Genomic DNA, 17,312 nt, shown 5'->3' with positions numbered 1-17,312 from the left:
TTTAATTTGCAGGGTCATATAACACCAACAGGAAGAGTCCTAAAGGACTGAAGATGGATGAAGCCTTGCTGACTGTACACAATGAACTTCTTGATGAAAATCTGACGGTTTCTTGGCTGTGTGATCATTGCTATCATGTAAGCATTTCAAACCAGGGCATCATCTATGCTTGTTTTTATTTGTGTTTTATTTCCCTTCTTTTTGTAGCTGTGACATTCCAAAAGAGTGCATATAAAATAATTCAGATTAAAAGTATGATAAACTGTTTAATCTACATTTGACATGGATTTGTTATATAAGATTACAACTTCATCATAGTCATTGTGTTTACAGATCAGGGCCCTCATGTATAACGCTATGCGTAGAATTCACACTATAACATGGCGTATGGACAAAAGCGGAAATGTGCTTACGCACAAAAAAATACAGATGTATAAATCTGTGTGTACGCCAACTTCCACGTTCTTCCGCTACATAAATCCCGGTCAGCGTGAAAAGTAATGCATGTGCACGCTCCTGCTGTCCTGCCCCAACTTCTCCCAGAATTACGCCTCTTTGAATATGCAAATCAATATAAATAGCCCTTAAGCTCAGCCTTCTTTGAAAAGGCAATGGCAAATGCACGGGGGAAGTAGAAGAATTTCAGCGAACACCAAGTGGAGGCAAGGAAAAACTTACTATTTGTTGGTTTAAACAGTGATATAATCCACAAAAGGAAGTTGATCGAGTGACATAGCGTGTCGGAGAATCTCGAAAGCTCAAGTTCACAAAGTCGCACAGTGCCCAAAATAAAAAAAGTTGTCACATATCAATGTCGCCAAGAAAAGGCAAGTTGTAGTCCACCGTCTGAGTGTCATAGAAAGTTTATTAGGGTACAGAGGGGGGAAAAAAAAGGCGCACAGTGGGGGGAAAAAAGCATGAAATTTCCACTTTAATCACGTAGTTTTTGTCATTAAAGTAGAACATCATAAACTTCATCTTAAAATCGCTTAATTTACTAGTTTCTCCAATCCCATCGTAAAGTAAAGTAGCATGCTACTAAAGTAGCATGCTACTAAAGTAGCATGCTACTAAAGTAGCATGCTACTAAAGTAGCATGTTAAACACTTTGCTGTGTATTTGATCTTCTCTGTGCTCTGTGTGTGAATCACTACGTGGTTCCTGGCTTTCTCTTCCTCCGACAGGACACAGAATCCATTACATTCATAATATTACAGCTCTCTGAATAATTAAAATACTGAGATGTATACGTGATATCATTTTCATGTTGATAGGAGTTAAAGCATGTTATTAAACGTGGGAACACGATGACGCAGTGATTGTTCATGACTCGTGCAACATGCTTGCTCCGTGACCTTCAATGAAATATTTTATTGTAGCAGTACTGTCTCTTTCAAACGTACTAACCCCCAATTCCTGTCCTTAATTTTCTTTCCAAATACACAATCGCCACACAATCAGCTCTGTAATAAACGTTAAGCCATCTGTAAGTTTAGAATGCAGATTATTCAAAACTTTTAAGGAACATTGAAATATCTCCTGTGAAGAAAGCAAACGACACAGCATAAAGTTTTGGGGTGTCCGCCCCGTATGCTGTAAATCAAACAGAGTAACGTTTCCACTATACAAAATTAAGGTCAACATAAGACATAGTATGAAGGGAATAGGGACAATTTATACAAGGGGACAGGAAATTAGAAGGTGGAATGCTGGGAAAACTGTGATGCAGGATGGGAGATTGACTTCATCATCGTGGAACTGGAGGGTAGAAGGTGGCTCCGTAGTGACACGACGGGGGGACTCTGGTGTGACAACCCGTCCCTGTCAGGCCATACGAGCAGGCTTCTCGGACCCCCTGATTTGGTTCACCGCCAGTTGTCACTCCAAGACCTTCAGGATCCCGTTCATATCCCGGAAGGGGTGTCTCCGGACCTGCTGGGCGAGGTAGTCTGGCATGGCGTAGACTAACGCCTCACAGGCTACCTGCTCAATCACCTGGCGGGCTTGATTGGCATCTGGCCGTAGCCAGCACCCGAGTTTGCCCCAGAACTCGAATGCCTGGGCTCTAGCTGGGAGCTCCGGGTTGAATCGCCAGTGCCGCCATACCCTCGCCTGCTGGCCAGAAGTGATGCCATAGCGCTTGTATAATTCAGCTCTCAGGAGGTCGTATTGGGCAGCTTCCTCCTCAGGGAGGTTGTGATAGGCCTGCTGCGCCGGACCCTTCAGGTAGGGAGCCAAGATGGACGCCCAGCACCTGGTCCACTTGGAGCGTCTGGAGCTCGTTCGCCAATGTATTCAACACAGCATTGAAGTGCTGCCCTTCAGACATCTTCGGGCGTTATCCTGCCGGCTACGCCAAACGACACAGCATAAAGTTTTTTGGTGTCCGCCCCGTATACTGTAAACCAAACAGAGTAACTTCTCCACTATACAAAATTAAGGTCAACATAAGACATAGTATGAAGGGAATGGGGACAATTTATACAAGGGGACAGGAAATTAGAAGGTGGAATGCTGGGAAAACTGTGATGCAGGATGGGAGATTGACGTCATCATTGCGGAACTGAAGGGTACAAGGGAACCCGGAAGTATGGCAGCTTTTTGTTTTGTCCGGGCGTTGTTACGGCGCCAATTCCTCGTTCTGGCTGAGAAAACAAGCAAAGAAAGGTTAGTACGCCGCCATTGTCCCTCGGCACGACCTGTTGCGATACGGCTCGCTGGTCCTTAACACTAGAATTACCAGTCTACGAAAAAACTCGTAGATCCGGCCCACCTTAAAACCGTTCTCGCCTCTCTTTTGTCTTCTAAATATGCCGATTAAGACGAGCAGCAAGCAGCCGGCTATTCCATCCCCCACCGCCACAGAACGTTCACAAAGTTTTCCCAGCTCATGCCTTCTTTGATTATCTGGGAGTGACTGAAGTGCTGGAGTTTTAGAGTAGAAATAATAGATCGCTATTTGGAACACACGCATTTCATGTGTGTTCCATTTCTACAGTAATCTGTGTAAAAACATTTTAAAAACGAACGTTTTTCATATTTTAATAGTAAATGACAAAATGTAGGCATAAACTATATAATGTATGAAGTCTGAAGTCCAAACACTTTCACAAAAGATTCAAGGAATAGACAACAGTTTCACTGGCATAGCGGTAAGAATTGCTGACTTGTAATCTAGAGTCCCCGGTTTGATCCCCACTCACTCCTATATTTGCCGTTTTCAGTAGTGAGCTGCTCCTTTAGTTAATATTATATAGTACACACATACTGTACATTTGGTTTGCGTCTGTAACACATGGTGTGCATTTATAGGACTTGTAAAAGTTACCTTTTTTTTTTTTTTTTTTACACTTCTCTCTAAATCACGATCACAATACATACTACCGCCCCCCCCCACCCAGGGATCTGACGCTGTTATTTTTCATTTGAAACGGAATAACTGGAGATGTGAGTGGTGTTTTGAGACAATGGAACTGGACATTCTCTCATCTGGAGGGATTAAAGCTGACACACAAATGCCTCCGAATCTGCCTTCTTCGTATCTCACCGTCAATTGATTTTTTTTATTCAGTTTTATTGAGTGCACTTTATGGTGTATGATATAAAAAAAAACACAGACGTAGGTATATATGATATTTGGAATTATTTGTTTTATGACCTGTATAGTACATTTTGGAAAACTTTGTGGTACAGATGCAACATTATTCATATTATTCATATTCATTCGCATAACATCTTGTATGTAATCAGTGACTGTGTGTTTTTTTTTCCCCGACCTTGCCAGTCTCCACATGTTGCTGTATGCTGTTTCTTTTGTACTCCAGGACATGCAGAGGATAGAATAGTACAGAGCAGAAAGTTCAGCGCTATATGCAATCATCAGATTCAAATGTTAACTGTTCACACACGCACACACACGCACGCACGCAAGGATCGTCTTTCCTACATTTACAACATGTGCACCTGTTACAATGTACACGCTTCTCTCTATGCTGTGGTTTCTATTACACACCTGAAAGAAAGAGACAATATATGTGAAAACATCATCGCACTAATGCAATATTATTTGAAAACGAACAGCGTCAGATTGGGTGTGGATTTATGCTGGCGCTATTACTGAAAGAAAAAAAAGATCAACATGTGCGTTGATCCTGCAGCACTGAATAAGCTCACGCGCTCCAACATCAGCCCCCCTTTGTCCCCCCCCCCAACCCCGATCTGACTCTAAGTAACAGCGCAAGTGCAGACGCAAACCAAGTGTGATTAAGAGTTCCCGGTTCGATCCCCACTCACTCCTATATTTGCTGTTATCAGTAGTAAGCTGCTCTTTTTGTTAATATTATACAGTACACCCATACACTTGGTTTGCGTCTGTACTCGCGCTGTTACTTAGTCAAATCAGGAGGTGGGGGGGGATGTTAGAGCGTGTGAGCTTATTCAGTGCAGCAGGATCAACGCACATGATGTTCTTTTTTTTTTTTTTTTTTTTTTTTTTTCTTTCAGTACATGTACCTTCCCTGTTTATTTATATATCTAGTGACTTTTCTGCCTGTCTGTCTCTTTATTACACAGTGCTCTGTCTGTCTGTGTGTTATGGATCTTAAAAATAAGTTACGGACACCTGTTCATGTTAATTGCAGTCTCAATTGTTAAATATTTTAAAAGGACCGTCCCACATGAAAATATAACGATCTCATTAACTGACAGTACATACCAATTTATAAATTTTATGTCCGTTTGAGGTTAAAAAGAAAAAAAAAAAAAAACACTTTCTCATCAACGGGGAATTGAACTCCGGTCTCTGATGGACAGTAAGCCTGCGGCACTCTGAGACCGCAAATCATACCGCTATGCCACGGAAGCTGTTGTATTGTTGTTGAACCTTTTGTGTAAGTGTTTATTTGATGTTTGGACTTCATGCTGCTTCACACATTCTATAGTTTATGCCTACATTTTGTAACATTTATTACTAAAATATAAAGTTTCTGTTTTAACAGTGTGTTTACACAGATTACTATAGAAACGGAACACACATGAAATGCGTGTTCCTAATAACGATCTATTATTTCTACTCTAAAACTCCACTCCCAGATAATCAATCAAGGCATGAGCTGGGAGATGCTCATGCACATTCTAAATCGGTGGGGGTATGGAATAGCCGGCTACTTGCAGCTTGTTTTTATCGGCACATTTAGAGGATAAAGGACGCTGGTGGAGAGGTGCGAATGGTTTTAAGGTGGGCCGGATCTACGAGTTTTTTCGTAGACTCTGGTAATTCTAGTGTTAAACTGCTCCCCATGCACTTGTGCGTGACATGACCCCCCCCCCTCCAGCCCAGACCCACTGGGTCAGGCGGTCTGAACCGAGAGGTCGTGAGCCCGCGAGAGAGCATCCGCGTTGGCCTGAAGGTTACCCCGACGATAAGTGATGGTGAACTTGTACGGCTGCAGGTCCAAAACCACTTGGTAACCCGAGGATTCGACTCCCTATGAAGGGCCAGCCATGGGGGGCGGCATGGTCCGTCACCAGGGTGAACTCCCGACCCAGCAGGTAGTTCCACAGGTGAGTTACCGCCAACTTGATTGCCAGGGCTTCCCGTTCCACCGCCGCATACCTCGTCTCCCGGTCTAACAGTTTCCGGCTCAGGCACATCACGGCTTAACACGGCACCAAGGCCAGTGTCCTAAGCATCGGTCTGGAGGAGAAAAGGAAGGGAAAAGTTAGGTGTTCTCAAAATAGGTGCCGATGTGAGGGCCAGTTTTAAGTCACTGAATGCTTGTTCAGCTGCTTCATTCCACACCACATGCAAAGGGGCCTTCTTCTTTGTCAAGTCTATCAAGGGTGCTGCCCTCTACGAGAAATGAGGCACAAACTGGCGGTAGTAATTTGCTAACCCTAAGAAAGTTTGCACCTGTTTCTCGAGTATCAGACGGGGTCATTCCAAGATGTCTTTTATTTTCAAACACTGTGGTTTCACCATCCACCCCTCCTACCAGGTAGCCCAAATATTTGGCCTCGTTCAACCCAAAGAAACACTTCTGGGGGTTGATACGCAGGATGGCTTTCGCTAGCGTCAGGAGGACAGTGTAAACCTGCAACACATGCTCCTCCCAGGTGCCGGAAAAGATGACGACGTCCTTGAAGTAGGCGGCACAATAGGACTGGTGGGGCCATAGAAGTCTATCTACCAGACGCTGGAAAGTTGCAGGCGCCCCGTGCAGCCCAAATGGGAGAACTTTGTATTGCCAGTGTCCACTAGGGGTACTGAAGGCAGTTTTTTCTTTAGCAGATGCCGTTAAGGGAATTTGCCAGTACCCTTTGGTCATGTCAAGTGTAGTCAAATACTGGGCCGTTCCCAGCCTCTCAAGGAGCTCATCGACTCGGGGCATGGGATAGGCGTCAAACCTGGAGACCTGATTAAGACGTTGAAAGTCGTTGCAAAATCTCCAAGAGCCGTCCGGTTTGGACACCAGGACAATGGAACTGGACCATGGGCTATGACTTTCCTCGATAATGTCCATGTCCAACATCCGCTGGACTTCCAACTCCACCTCAGCCCTTTTTGCCACCAGGATGTGGTAGGGTATTTCCCGGACAACCACTCCCGGGTCTGTCACAGTATCGTGCTGAATCAGCGCGGTCTGGCCTGGTGCTTCACTGACCATTTCTGGAACAGACATGATAGCTCCTTCGAGCTCCTGTCGTTGGTGGGACGTCAAATTGTTGTCGAGGTTAAGCGATACTTTGTCAGAGAAAAGGGAGAGGGTGGGTTCGGAAAGAGGCTGCTCATTCCTGGCTTTCCACGGTTTTAATAAGTTCACGTGATACACCCTTTCGGTCGGTCGACAGTTTGGTTGGCTTACCAAATAGTCGACGAGCCCTTTTCTTTCTTTAACCTCGTACGGGCCCTGCCAATTGGCAAGCAGTTTTGAGTGGGAGGTGGGCACGAGCACCAGTACGTGATCCCCCGGCTGAAATTCGCACAGGGAGTAGTTCCTATTATAATTCCGGGCCTGCGCTGCTTGAGCCCGAGACATGTGATCTTTTAGTATAGGCCGGATTCTGTCTAATCGATTGTATAATAGCGCGATATACTCCAGCAGGTTTGTGGAGGGATGTGCTTCCCCTTCCCAACCTTCCTTTAGTAAGTCCAAAATACCCTGGGGCTGGCGCCCATAGAGCAGTTCAAACGGAGAAAATCCCGAGGAGGCTTGTGGTACCTCCCAATTTGCAGAAAGTACTAAAGGCAGGAGTTGGTCCCAGTTCCTTCCGTCTGTGCTGACTACCTTATGGAGCATCTGCTTAAGGGTCTGGTTAAACCTTTCGACCAGCCCATCCGTCTGTGGGTGATAAACACGTTTTGAGATGCTTAATGCGGAGTTACTTGGCCACCTCCCTGAACGTATCTGAAGTAAAGGGCATACCTTGGTCCGTGAGGACTTCCTTAGGTATGCCCATTCGGGAAAATAATCCTACCAATTCCCATGCGATATTTTTTGAATTAGCAGCTCGCAGGGGAACTGCTTCTGGGTACCATGTTGCATAATCCACCATGACCAATATGTATTTATGGCCTCGGGCCGAAGGCTCTAGGGGTCCTACAAGATCGATTCCAATCCGCTCAAAGGGAACGTCAATAAGGGGAATCGGGACTAGAGGAGCTCGGTCCCTCTGGGGAATCTGACGTAACTGACAGACTGGGCAAGACTGGCAGAAACGGCGGACCTCCTCGTTGATTCCGGGCCAATAAAATCGGAGTTTAATCCTCTCTAATGTCTTTTCGGCCCCGAGATGGGCGCCTAAGAGGTGGGCATGTGCTAGGTCACAGACCTCAGTACCTTTCTCCTCTCGCGTAGCTGCAGTCCATAGGCTCTGCGTTGAGGGGACAGGTGGGAAGGATGTGTCCCACCTCGCCACACTTGAAACAGCGCGGCGGGGTGAGCACCCGGTCTCTTGACTTCGCTGGTGGCTCCGTAGTGACACGACGGGGGGACTCTGGTGTGACAACCCGTCCCTGTCAGGCCATACGAGCAGGCTTCTCGGACCCCCTGATTTGGTTCACCGCCAGTTGTCACTCCAAGACCTTCAGGATCCCGTTCATATCCCGGAAGGGGTGTCTCCGGACCTGCTGGGCGAGGTAGTCTGGCATGGCGTAGACTAACGCCTCACAGGCTACCTGCTCAATCACCTGGCGGGCTTGATTGGCATCTGGCCGTAGCCAGCACCCGAGTTTGCCCCAGAACTCGAATGCCTGGGCTCTAGCTGGGAGCTCCGGGTTGAATCGCCAGTGCCGCCATACCCTCGCCTGCTGGCCAGAAGTGATGCCATAGCGCTTGTATAATTCAGCTCTCAGGAGGTCGTATTGGGCAGCTTCCTCCTCAGGGAGGTTGTGATAGGCCTGCTGCGCCGGACCCTTCAGGTAGGGAGCCAAGATGGACGCCCAGCACCTGGTCCACTTGGAGCGTCTGGAGCTCGTTCGCCAATGTATTCAACACAGCATTGAAGTGCTGCCCTTCAGACATCTTAGGGCGTTATCCTGCCGGCTACGCCAAACGACACAGCATAAAGTTTTTTGGTGTCCGCCCCGTATACTGTAAACCAAACAGAGTAACTTCTCCACTATACAAAATTAAGGTCAACATAAGACATAGTATGAAGGGAATGGGGACAATTTATACAAGGGGACAGGAAATTAGAAGGTGGAATGCTGGGAAAACTGTGATGCAGGATGGGAGATTGACGTCATCATTGCGGAACTGAAGGGTACAAGGGAACCCGGAAGTATGGCAGCTTTTTGTTTTGTCCGGGCGTTGTTACGGTGGCGATTCCTCGTTCTGGCTGAGAAAACAAGAAAAGAAAGGTTAGTGCGCTGCCGTTGTCCCTCGGCACATCCTGTCACGATGCGACCCAGGTCCTTAAACTGCTCCCCATGCGCTCGTGCATGACACTTCGTAGTATGTGTTTAATTATTCTATACATTCAGTGTCACGCCAGACCCAGCAAGAATACAGCGTGAGGCAGGAAAAATCCGTGAACAGAGCGCCAGATTCATGCTAGCACAGCGACACAGTGTCCTCACATGTTTAATTATTAACAATATAGATTATTTAAATGAAGTTAGTTTTATCTATATAATATAATAAACATATTTTGCTGCATTTCATCTTAAAAATATTGTCATCATATGTAAGTACGCACTTTATAAAGTTGTGTAATATTATAACTATCGCAAGTTTACAGTGAGATAATTGTACTTTTAAGTACAAACAGTTCTACAAGGAGCACTTGATGGACTGATTGAGTGCGTTTATAGTTCTTGGGATGAAACTGTTTCTGAACTGCGAGGTCTGTATAGGAAAGGCTTTGAAATGTTTGCTGTGTGAGAGCAGTTCAAATAGGCAGCATGGCTGAAGCAGCGTGTACTTGATGCTGTATACCGATAATTCTCTGCTGTAGATCTGTGATTCCACAGTCAGATACAGTGATATAAATACTCGGAGTGGTGCAGTGAGAGTAATATGGAAAAAGATGATCCGCTGTGGCAACCCCTAACTGAGCAGCTGAAAGAAGAAAAAGAGGGTGCAGTGAGAGTAACAATGCTAAAGCAACTATGGTATTTGGAATACTTTTGGCTATTCCCTTGACCATTATATTGTTACAGGTTAATTACAATCTGATGCATTAAACTAATAAACAATATGCAGTTAGTTTCAGTCTATAGCAAAAGTTATACCTCTTATATCATTGAAAGATGCTGAGAAATTAGTTCGGCTAGATTACTGTAATGCAGTCCTCCTCAGGAATACCCAAAAAAGACAGAAATCGTTTGCAACTAGTGCAAAATGCAGCTGCTAGAATCCTAACCAGGAAAAGAAAATCCGAGCACATTTCTCCAGTTTTGATGTCACTACACTAGTTACCTGTGTCATTCAGGATTGACTTTAAAATTCTGTTTATGGTTTATAAAGCCTTAAATAATCTCGCCCCATCTTATATATCGGAATGTCTGACATCTTATATTCCAAATCGTAACCTCAGATCCTCAAATGAGTGTCTCCTTAGAATTCCAAGAGCAAAACTTAAAAGAAGTGGTAAGGCGGTCTTCTGCTGTTATGCACCTAAAATCTGGAATAGCCTGCCAATAGGAATTCGCCAGGCTAATACAGTGGAGCACTTTAAAAAAAAAAAAACTGCTGAAAACACATTATTTTAACATGGCCTTCTCATAACTTCACTGTAATTTAATCCTGATACTCTGTATATCCAATTCATTATAATAACTATTAATGGTGGCTCTAAAATCTGTACCAACCCCTACTCTCTCTTCTGTTTCCTTTTCCGGTGTCCTTTTGCGCCACCACCATCTACTCAAAGCACCGTGATGTTCCAACAGTGATGGATTAAAAGCCAGAAGTCTGCATGACCATCATCATCAAGTCCTTCCGTGAGAACCCTAATTACAAAGAGGACTATTTTATTTATGTTAGGTAGAATGCCCAGAGGGGACTGGGCGGTCTCGTGGCCTGGAACCCCTGCAGATTTTATTTTTTTCTCCAGCCGTCTGGAGTTTTTTTTCTGTCCCCACCCAGGCTATTGGACCTTACTCTTTTTCTATGTTAACTAATGTTGTCTTATTTTAATTTCTTATTTTGTCTTTTATTTTTCTTTTCTTCTTTATGTAAAGCACTTTGAGCTACTTTTTGTATGAAAATGTGCTATATAAAGGAATTTTGTTGTTGTTGTTGTTGATGAAGCCACGTCAGGGATGTGGATTTAAAAAAGAAAGGGTAACCACACAGGAACCGTAGCACTGCTTTGACGCTGGGTGCCACCAGTGTGCAAAACCGGGCTGAAAACTTGCATATGCCAGGGTTGGAGCTACCGTGGAAATGTGCGTGGCTTTAGTCGAGTCAAGTCAACTTTATTTATAAAGCACTTTACATACAACAGCCGCTGACCAAAGTGCTGAACATAGGCTAAAATAACTTATAAACAAAATAATAATTTAAGTAAATAAATAGTAAAACTAATTAAAACATAGTAAAAACAACTAAACGGAGTTAACACAGAGTAAAATCAACTGCGCACACAGGATCAAACGCCAAACCAAAAAGGGAAGTCTTAAGAGCAGACTTAAAAATGGGCAGTGAGGAGGCCTGTCTAATGTGGATTGGCAGTGAATTCCAGAGCCTTGGAGCCACAACGGAAAAAGCCCTATCCCCCCTGAGCTTTCGCTGAGTCCTAGGCACATCCAGAAGCAGCTGACCAGCTGATCTGAGTGAGCGGGAAGGAGAGTGCATATGCAGCAGCTCAGCAAGGTAGGGCGGAGCAAGCCCATTTAAGGACTTAAAAACAAATAAAAGAATTTTAAAATGAACTCTAAGCTGAACAGGCAGCCAGTGCAGTGAGGATAATACAGGTGTCATGTGCTCATTCTTTCGCATGCCAGTTAAAAGGCGTGCAGCAGCATTTTGCACCAGCTGGAGCCGAGACAGGGTGGACTGGCTAACACCAACATACAACGAATTACAATAGTCCAACCGGGTTGTAATGAAGGCGTGGATTACTGTTGTAAATTGATCTTTGGAAAGAATGTTTTTTATCTTCACCAAACGTCTTAGCTTGAAAAAAAAAAACAGATTTCACCACCGCACTGATCTGACCATCCAGTCTAAGATCCTCATCTATCCTAAAACCCAAATTTGTAATAACAGGCGTTCCATATTGTGCAAGGGGACCCAAATCCATAGGAGCAGAATTAGAAATAGACCCACTGGTGCCCCCAGGACCAAAAACTATAACCTCTGTCATATTTTCATTAAAATTTAAGGAGTTCACTGCCATCCAAGCTTTCACCTCTTCTAGGCATATAACCAAAGTTTGTAAGGAGTAAGCATCCTTGCGTTTGAGGGGTACATTAACCTGAGTATCGTCTGCATAACAATGGAAAGCAATTTTATGCTTTCTAAGAATAGAGCCAAGAGGCAGGAGATACAAAGAAAATAGCAGAGGACCAAGTGTGGAGCCTTGCGGAACCCCACATGATAGTGAAGCAGAGGAGGATCTAAATTCATCTAGCCTCACTGAAAAAGTTCTTTGAGTCAAATAAGATTTAAACCACGCCAAGGCAGTACCACGAATGCCCACACAGTGCTCCAGACGAGGTAATAAAATACTGTGATCTATAGTATCAAAAGCAGCTGTTAAATCGAGCAGAACTAAAATCACATAATCCCCCGAGTCTGTTGCCATGATGTCATTAAAAACCTTCAGTAATGCGGTTTCAGTATTGTGAAGCGGCTTAAAACCAGATTGAAACACTTCGAGCACATCACTTTCATCTAAAAAGGCTTTCAATTGAATATACACACTTCTCTCCAAAATTTTGGACAGAAACGGAAGCTTGGAAATCGGTCTAAAATTGGATAGCACAGTGGGATCTAGGCTTGGTTTTTTGATCAATGGTTGCACTATGGCATGTTTAAACAAATCAGGAACTACCCCTGAGGAAAGGCTGCTATTGATAATAGCAAGAACAGATGGCCCTAAAACAGAAATAATCTCTTTAAAAAGAGAAGGTGGGACAACATCAAAAGGAGAACCTGAGGTCTTCGATTGACCAACAATGTCATATAGACAAGATAGAGTCTCCGGCTCAAACTGATAAAAAAAACAGCAGAGCAGGGGAGAACAGCTAAGGGGTCATAAACAGCGAGAGGGATATGAGCCCTAACTTTACACCAAGTTTAGGTTTTATACACCGCGATTTGAGCGTGGAAACGTTCGTACATAACATTTTTGTGCGTACGCACCGTTTATACATGAGGCCCCAGGGCAAGATGATCTAAGTTTTTAGTTTGTTTACTATTTTGTCCCATATAATTTCAAATACATGCATTATGATTAATACCTATACAATGTTTGTACTTTAAGTTAAACTTGCAATTGCATTGCTGCTCTCATGGTTTTGAAGATTTCACAGAATTTGTTTCACACAGCACTAGAGACTGTATTGGTGATCTGAAATTATACAAAAAAATTGTGTTGTATTTATCTATATAATTATTCACTGTGTAGTGAATTTTATAATACAGGCTTTTTAGAGAAAATTTGATGACTTAAGCACTTTAACCCCTTACATCCTATTAATGCAGTTAAATTATATACCCAAAAATCAATGACTGTTATTCTGCTTTTGTATAAATGAGCTGTTAATGGAAGAAGAGCAGTTAAGTGTAACACTCCAAAATTAAAAAAAAGTCTTGATATGAATACAAGTCTATCTTTCACACCGATATCAACTAAACAAACAAAACATTAAGGCATTTTCTCTCAAAACATGGATTTTATCGTACTTGACCAAGACATTTTGTGACTCTCAACTGTGAAATCGCTTTTCTTTTGTGCCCCAATTTGTCAGCTATCCTTGTACCAATTTTAGATTTAATATCCCATAGCATTGCAAAGTTTTACTTTGTCCCATTTTGGAAATAATTAATGTCTTGCACCTAAACGATCACTCAAAACAAGCATTGTAGTTGCAGTTATATTTTTATTTTTAGAGAAAAAAACTGTTTATAATTTTGAAGCAACAAGTAAACTGTTAGTAATTACATATTATGTCCTCATCCAAACCTTTGCATTCAGAATTATTTTTCATGCCAGTCCTTGAAACAATTTATGATTATTACTAGACAGGAATACATTTTGTACAATAGATTGGAGGTTTTAGACTGCATTTAACACATCTTCTCCTGTTGCAGTGGCCCCACAAAGGATTATTGTGTTTTTATTTATTTACTAGCTGAAATACACTTATTTTCCTCCCGGGCAACACTGGTTTTTTTTTTTTTTGTTTTAGAAAAATATAATTAAAATACACCTTTAAAAAATTAACAAACAATAAAGACTCACTAACGTGCTTGTTTTGCGGTCTTGCATGTATGTTATTATCCAGTTGACGCATTTCAAATTAAATAGAATTGCCCGGTTCCGAGCAACAGGGGCACGGTGCTGCTTAAACATAAAGAATGCTGGCAGTCGCCTGCTATATACTAACTGTGTAAGCCGGATCCTACAAAGTATTTAAATCGTCAGAACTACTCTGGGCATCTCTCTGCTATGAGGATTCATGTTGCCGACGTGCTCACATCGTTTGTGCATTAGCAGCTAAGCGACTGTCTTTCTTAGGAGGTTTCCTTTTGCTGGTGTGCTGGCCTCGCTTGCGTATCTTCAGAGCTGGAGCCCTCACCCCGACTCTACGTCTCACTTCCGGGCTGGACAGACACACACACACTTGCTTTTGAAATTAATTACAGTTCTACACGTGCAACAGGGGCACAGTAGTGCTCAAACATATAGAATGCTGGCAGTCACCTCAAGTTTGCCCTCTGGTGGTCGTTCCGAGTGTCAACTGAATGATAACATGCATACAAGACCGTAAGATCACCCCCCAAACTACCTAGAAGGGGGTGGGTTATGGCTGATTTCACCCTACAGTATTTTTAGTCTACTATTGAGAAACGTGTACCAAATTTCCTGAAAATTGCTCCAGCTGTTAAGACATGATGCTGGAACATACATACATACATACATTGACTTTTATTTATATAGTGCTGGGCGGTATACCAGTTCATACCGAAAACCGTTTATTTTTATGAGATGGATTTTTTTATACCACAATACATTTTTTGGAATAAGACAACAATGTTCGGAACGTTGCGCTGTGGGAAACTGTTTAAGGGGGTTCTTTTTCACTGCTACACCGGTGTTGCGCAGGGGCGCTCTTTCACTGCTACACCGGTAAACACAGAGTACATGCGGTAGTGGAGGAATAGAGCGGTGAAAATAGACAGAGAACATTCCAAAACTGAAGCTGTAGCAGATGATAAAGTTGAAAATGATGACGCAGAAGAACTTTTGCTGGAAAAAGGAGTTCCGTCTGTTGTCTGGAGATACTTTGGATTTAAAAGGTCAGATGTGGACCATTATGTTCAAATGTGTGAATACTGTTTCTATGCTACTGGATAATACTGCAAGCCAAATTGTACTTGTTTTATTTTTTAATACTGTGTAATGTACCTGGGTACTGTGTGTGACGACATGTTGACTTTATTCTCGACATTTCTACTTCATTCTTGCTGTTTGTCAAGATTAAAGTTGACATGTCGACTTTATTCTCATAATCTATACTAATTAATAAAAGGCAAAGCCCTCACTGACTGACTGACTGACTGACTCATCACTAATTGACCAACTTCCCGTGTAGGTGGAAGGCTAAAATTTGGCAGGCTGATTCCTTACAGCTTACTTACAAAAGTTAGGCAGGTTTCATTTCGAAATTCAACGCGTAATGGTCATAACTGGAACCTCATTTTTGACAATATACTGTAATGGACGGCAGCTTGATGGCCGTGGGAGGCGGAGTTGAGTTCCCGTGAAAAGACTGTGAACTCAGTAGGGAGAAATGAAGGAAGAGCCGCAAACAGCGAAGAACAAAAAATTAATTAAACAATTGAGAAGGGAGCGAAACAATAAGAAGCCAGCGAGTGAAGCATACAAGCATGTTCATAAGGGAAACAAAGCACGGTGTAAAACGTAAGTTTAAATTAAGTTTATAGAAACGCTCCCGCTGCGGATTGCAATAACATATTCGCGAGATAAAAGTTTAATGAGAAGACACGAGGTATAAACGAACCACACGCCGTAGCGCAACGTTAGGGGTAACAGTTTCAACCATTCTATGATCTGCTTCTCGCAACTGAAAGACGGCACATGGCGGATGTTAGCCGACTTGCTGACCGCAACGTTAGGGGCTTCAACTCTGGCGCTGACGATAGAGATTCGATCCCCGAGAGGGGATGCAGTGAGTGTGTATGCCTGATGAGCCCAGAATTAGGGAGAAACACGTGTTGCATACTCTTTGCATTATTTGAAAGTAAACTATTAAAACCATTCTATGATCAGCTTCTGGGAACAGAAAGAGGGCACGTGGCGGATGTAAGGCGACTTCCTGACCAACCACAAGCGTTACCTGGCAGGTAACCACCCATACAGTCAGATTGTGATTCAGAAAACGAATGCCATGAATGTAATTACCACGATCTACATGCTGTCAAATAAACAAAACACACGCCGTAGTGCGACAGCTGTGAAAAGCGAGGTTCAGAAAAAAACAGATCCTTAACAAAGTGTTATTGGTATACTGTATTTTCGATCCGTTTAAAAAGGTTTTCTTTCCTTAAAAAATTAAAAGCAGTACTTCGCTGCAACGAAGCGCGAGAATTTGGCTATATATATCTGCTTCTCACAATTAAAAGAGGGCACGTGGCGGATTTTAGACGACTTCATGACCAAACATAACTGTTACCTGCCAGGTAGGGTTACCACTTTTAATACAAAAAAATAAGGGACGCATACTGCAGCGGGTGCCACATCCCAGTGCCAACACTTTGCAGACTGTACTTAAAAGACCCGCCCTCCTCACTGGACAGTTAAAAAGACCAATCAAACTAACGACGTCAAGTATTACCCAATCAAAACTACGAAAGGAGGCATCTTCATAAAATGCGTGTGGGATGATTTGCATGAGATGGTGCTTTAAAAAAAAATACGGGATAAATCCCGTCCCGTATTGATTCAAAACGGGACGCGCAATTTCATTCTCAAATACGGGATGATTCCGTATTTTAAAGGACGGGTGGCAACCCTACAGTGCCAGGTAACCACCCATACAATCAGATTGTGATTCAGACTAGGAATGCAATGAATGTAATTACCCCGATCTACATACAAGGCGAAAGTCTTGCAACATTCAAAGATGATGGTTTGGGATAAGTACACCATAGAACATAAAAGAGCTTATGAAGCCTTGAACCGAAAAAAGCAAGATCTCAGAGATCGTAAAAAAAAAAAATAGGAGGTAATGTCGTTTTACTCGCTGTAGATTTTAGTCAAACATTACCAGTTATTCCACAAGGGAGACCAGCAGATGAACTCAACGCGTGTTTAAAATCCATGCTTCTCCCACGCTCGGTTATATGGCGTGTGTTCTCGGGTAGGTACACCAAAAAATGTATACATTTAAGCACATAATGGGCAAACAAAAAATGAGGTATACCCGAAGGCACTGCAGTAGTACTTAATGTAACTTCTTAAATGTTAATGTTTTACTGTTTAATAATTTATACGCTTCTTATATGTTCAAATTCTTTTATCAAAATACCAGTGACAGCGCAATGCACGATAACATGGAGTGAATACACCATACGCATCTGCCCACGGCCGCCCTGGTGTGCGCAGATAGGAGTTGA

The 17,312-nt window shown here is 43.0% G+C and overlaps 1 protein-coding gene across 2 annotated transcripts in view; it reads left to right on the top strand.

Moving 5' to 3' along the window:
* The window catches only part of hgsnat (heparan-alpha-glucosaminide N-acetyltransferase), a 379,450-nt gene that overhangs the window by 27,098 nt on the left and 335,040 nt on the right, over nucleotides 1-17,312 (top strand). For both annotated transcript variants that reach the window (XM_028802147.2, XM_028802148.2), the window contains exon 2: nucleotides 13-137. In XM_028802147.2, the coding sequence (XP_028657980.1) occupies nucleotides 13-137 (125 nt within the window). The remainder of the gene's footprint in view (nucleotides 1-12; nucleotides 138-17,312) is intronic.

Source organism: Erpetoichthys calabaricus, chromosome 5, assembly GCF_900747795.2.
Source record: "Erpetoichthys calabaricus chromosome 5, fErpCal1.3, whole genome shotgun sequence".
Classification (NCBI taxonomy): Eukaryota; Metazoa; Chordata; class Cladistia; order Polypteriformes; family Polypteridae; genus Erpetoichthys; species Erpetoichthys calabaricus.
Note: the sequence above shows the minus strand (reverse complement) of the source record. Positions and strands in the feature narration are given on the sequence as shown.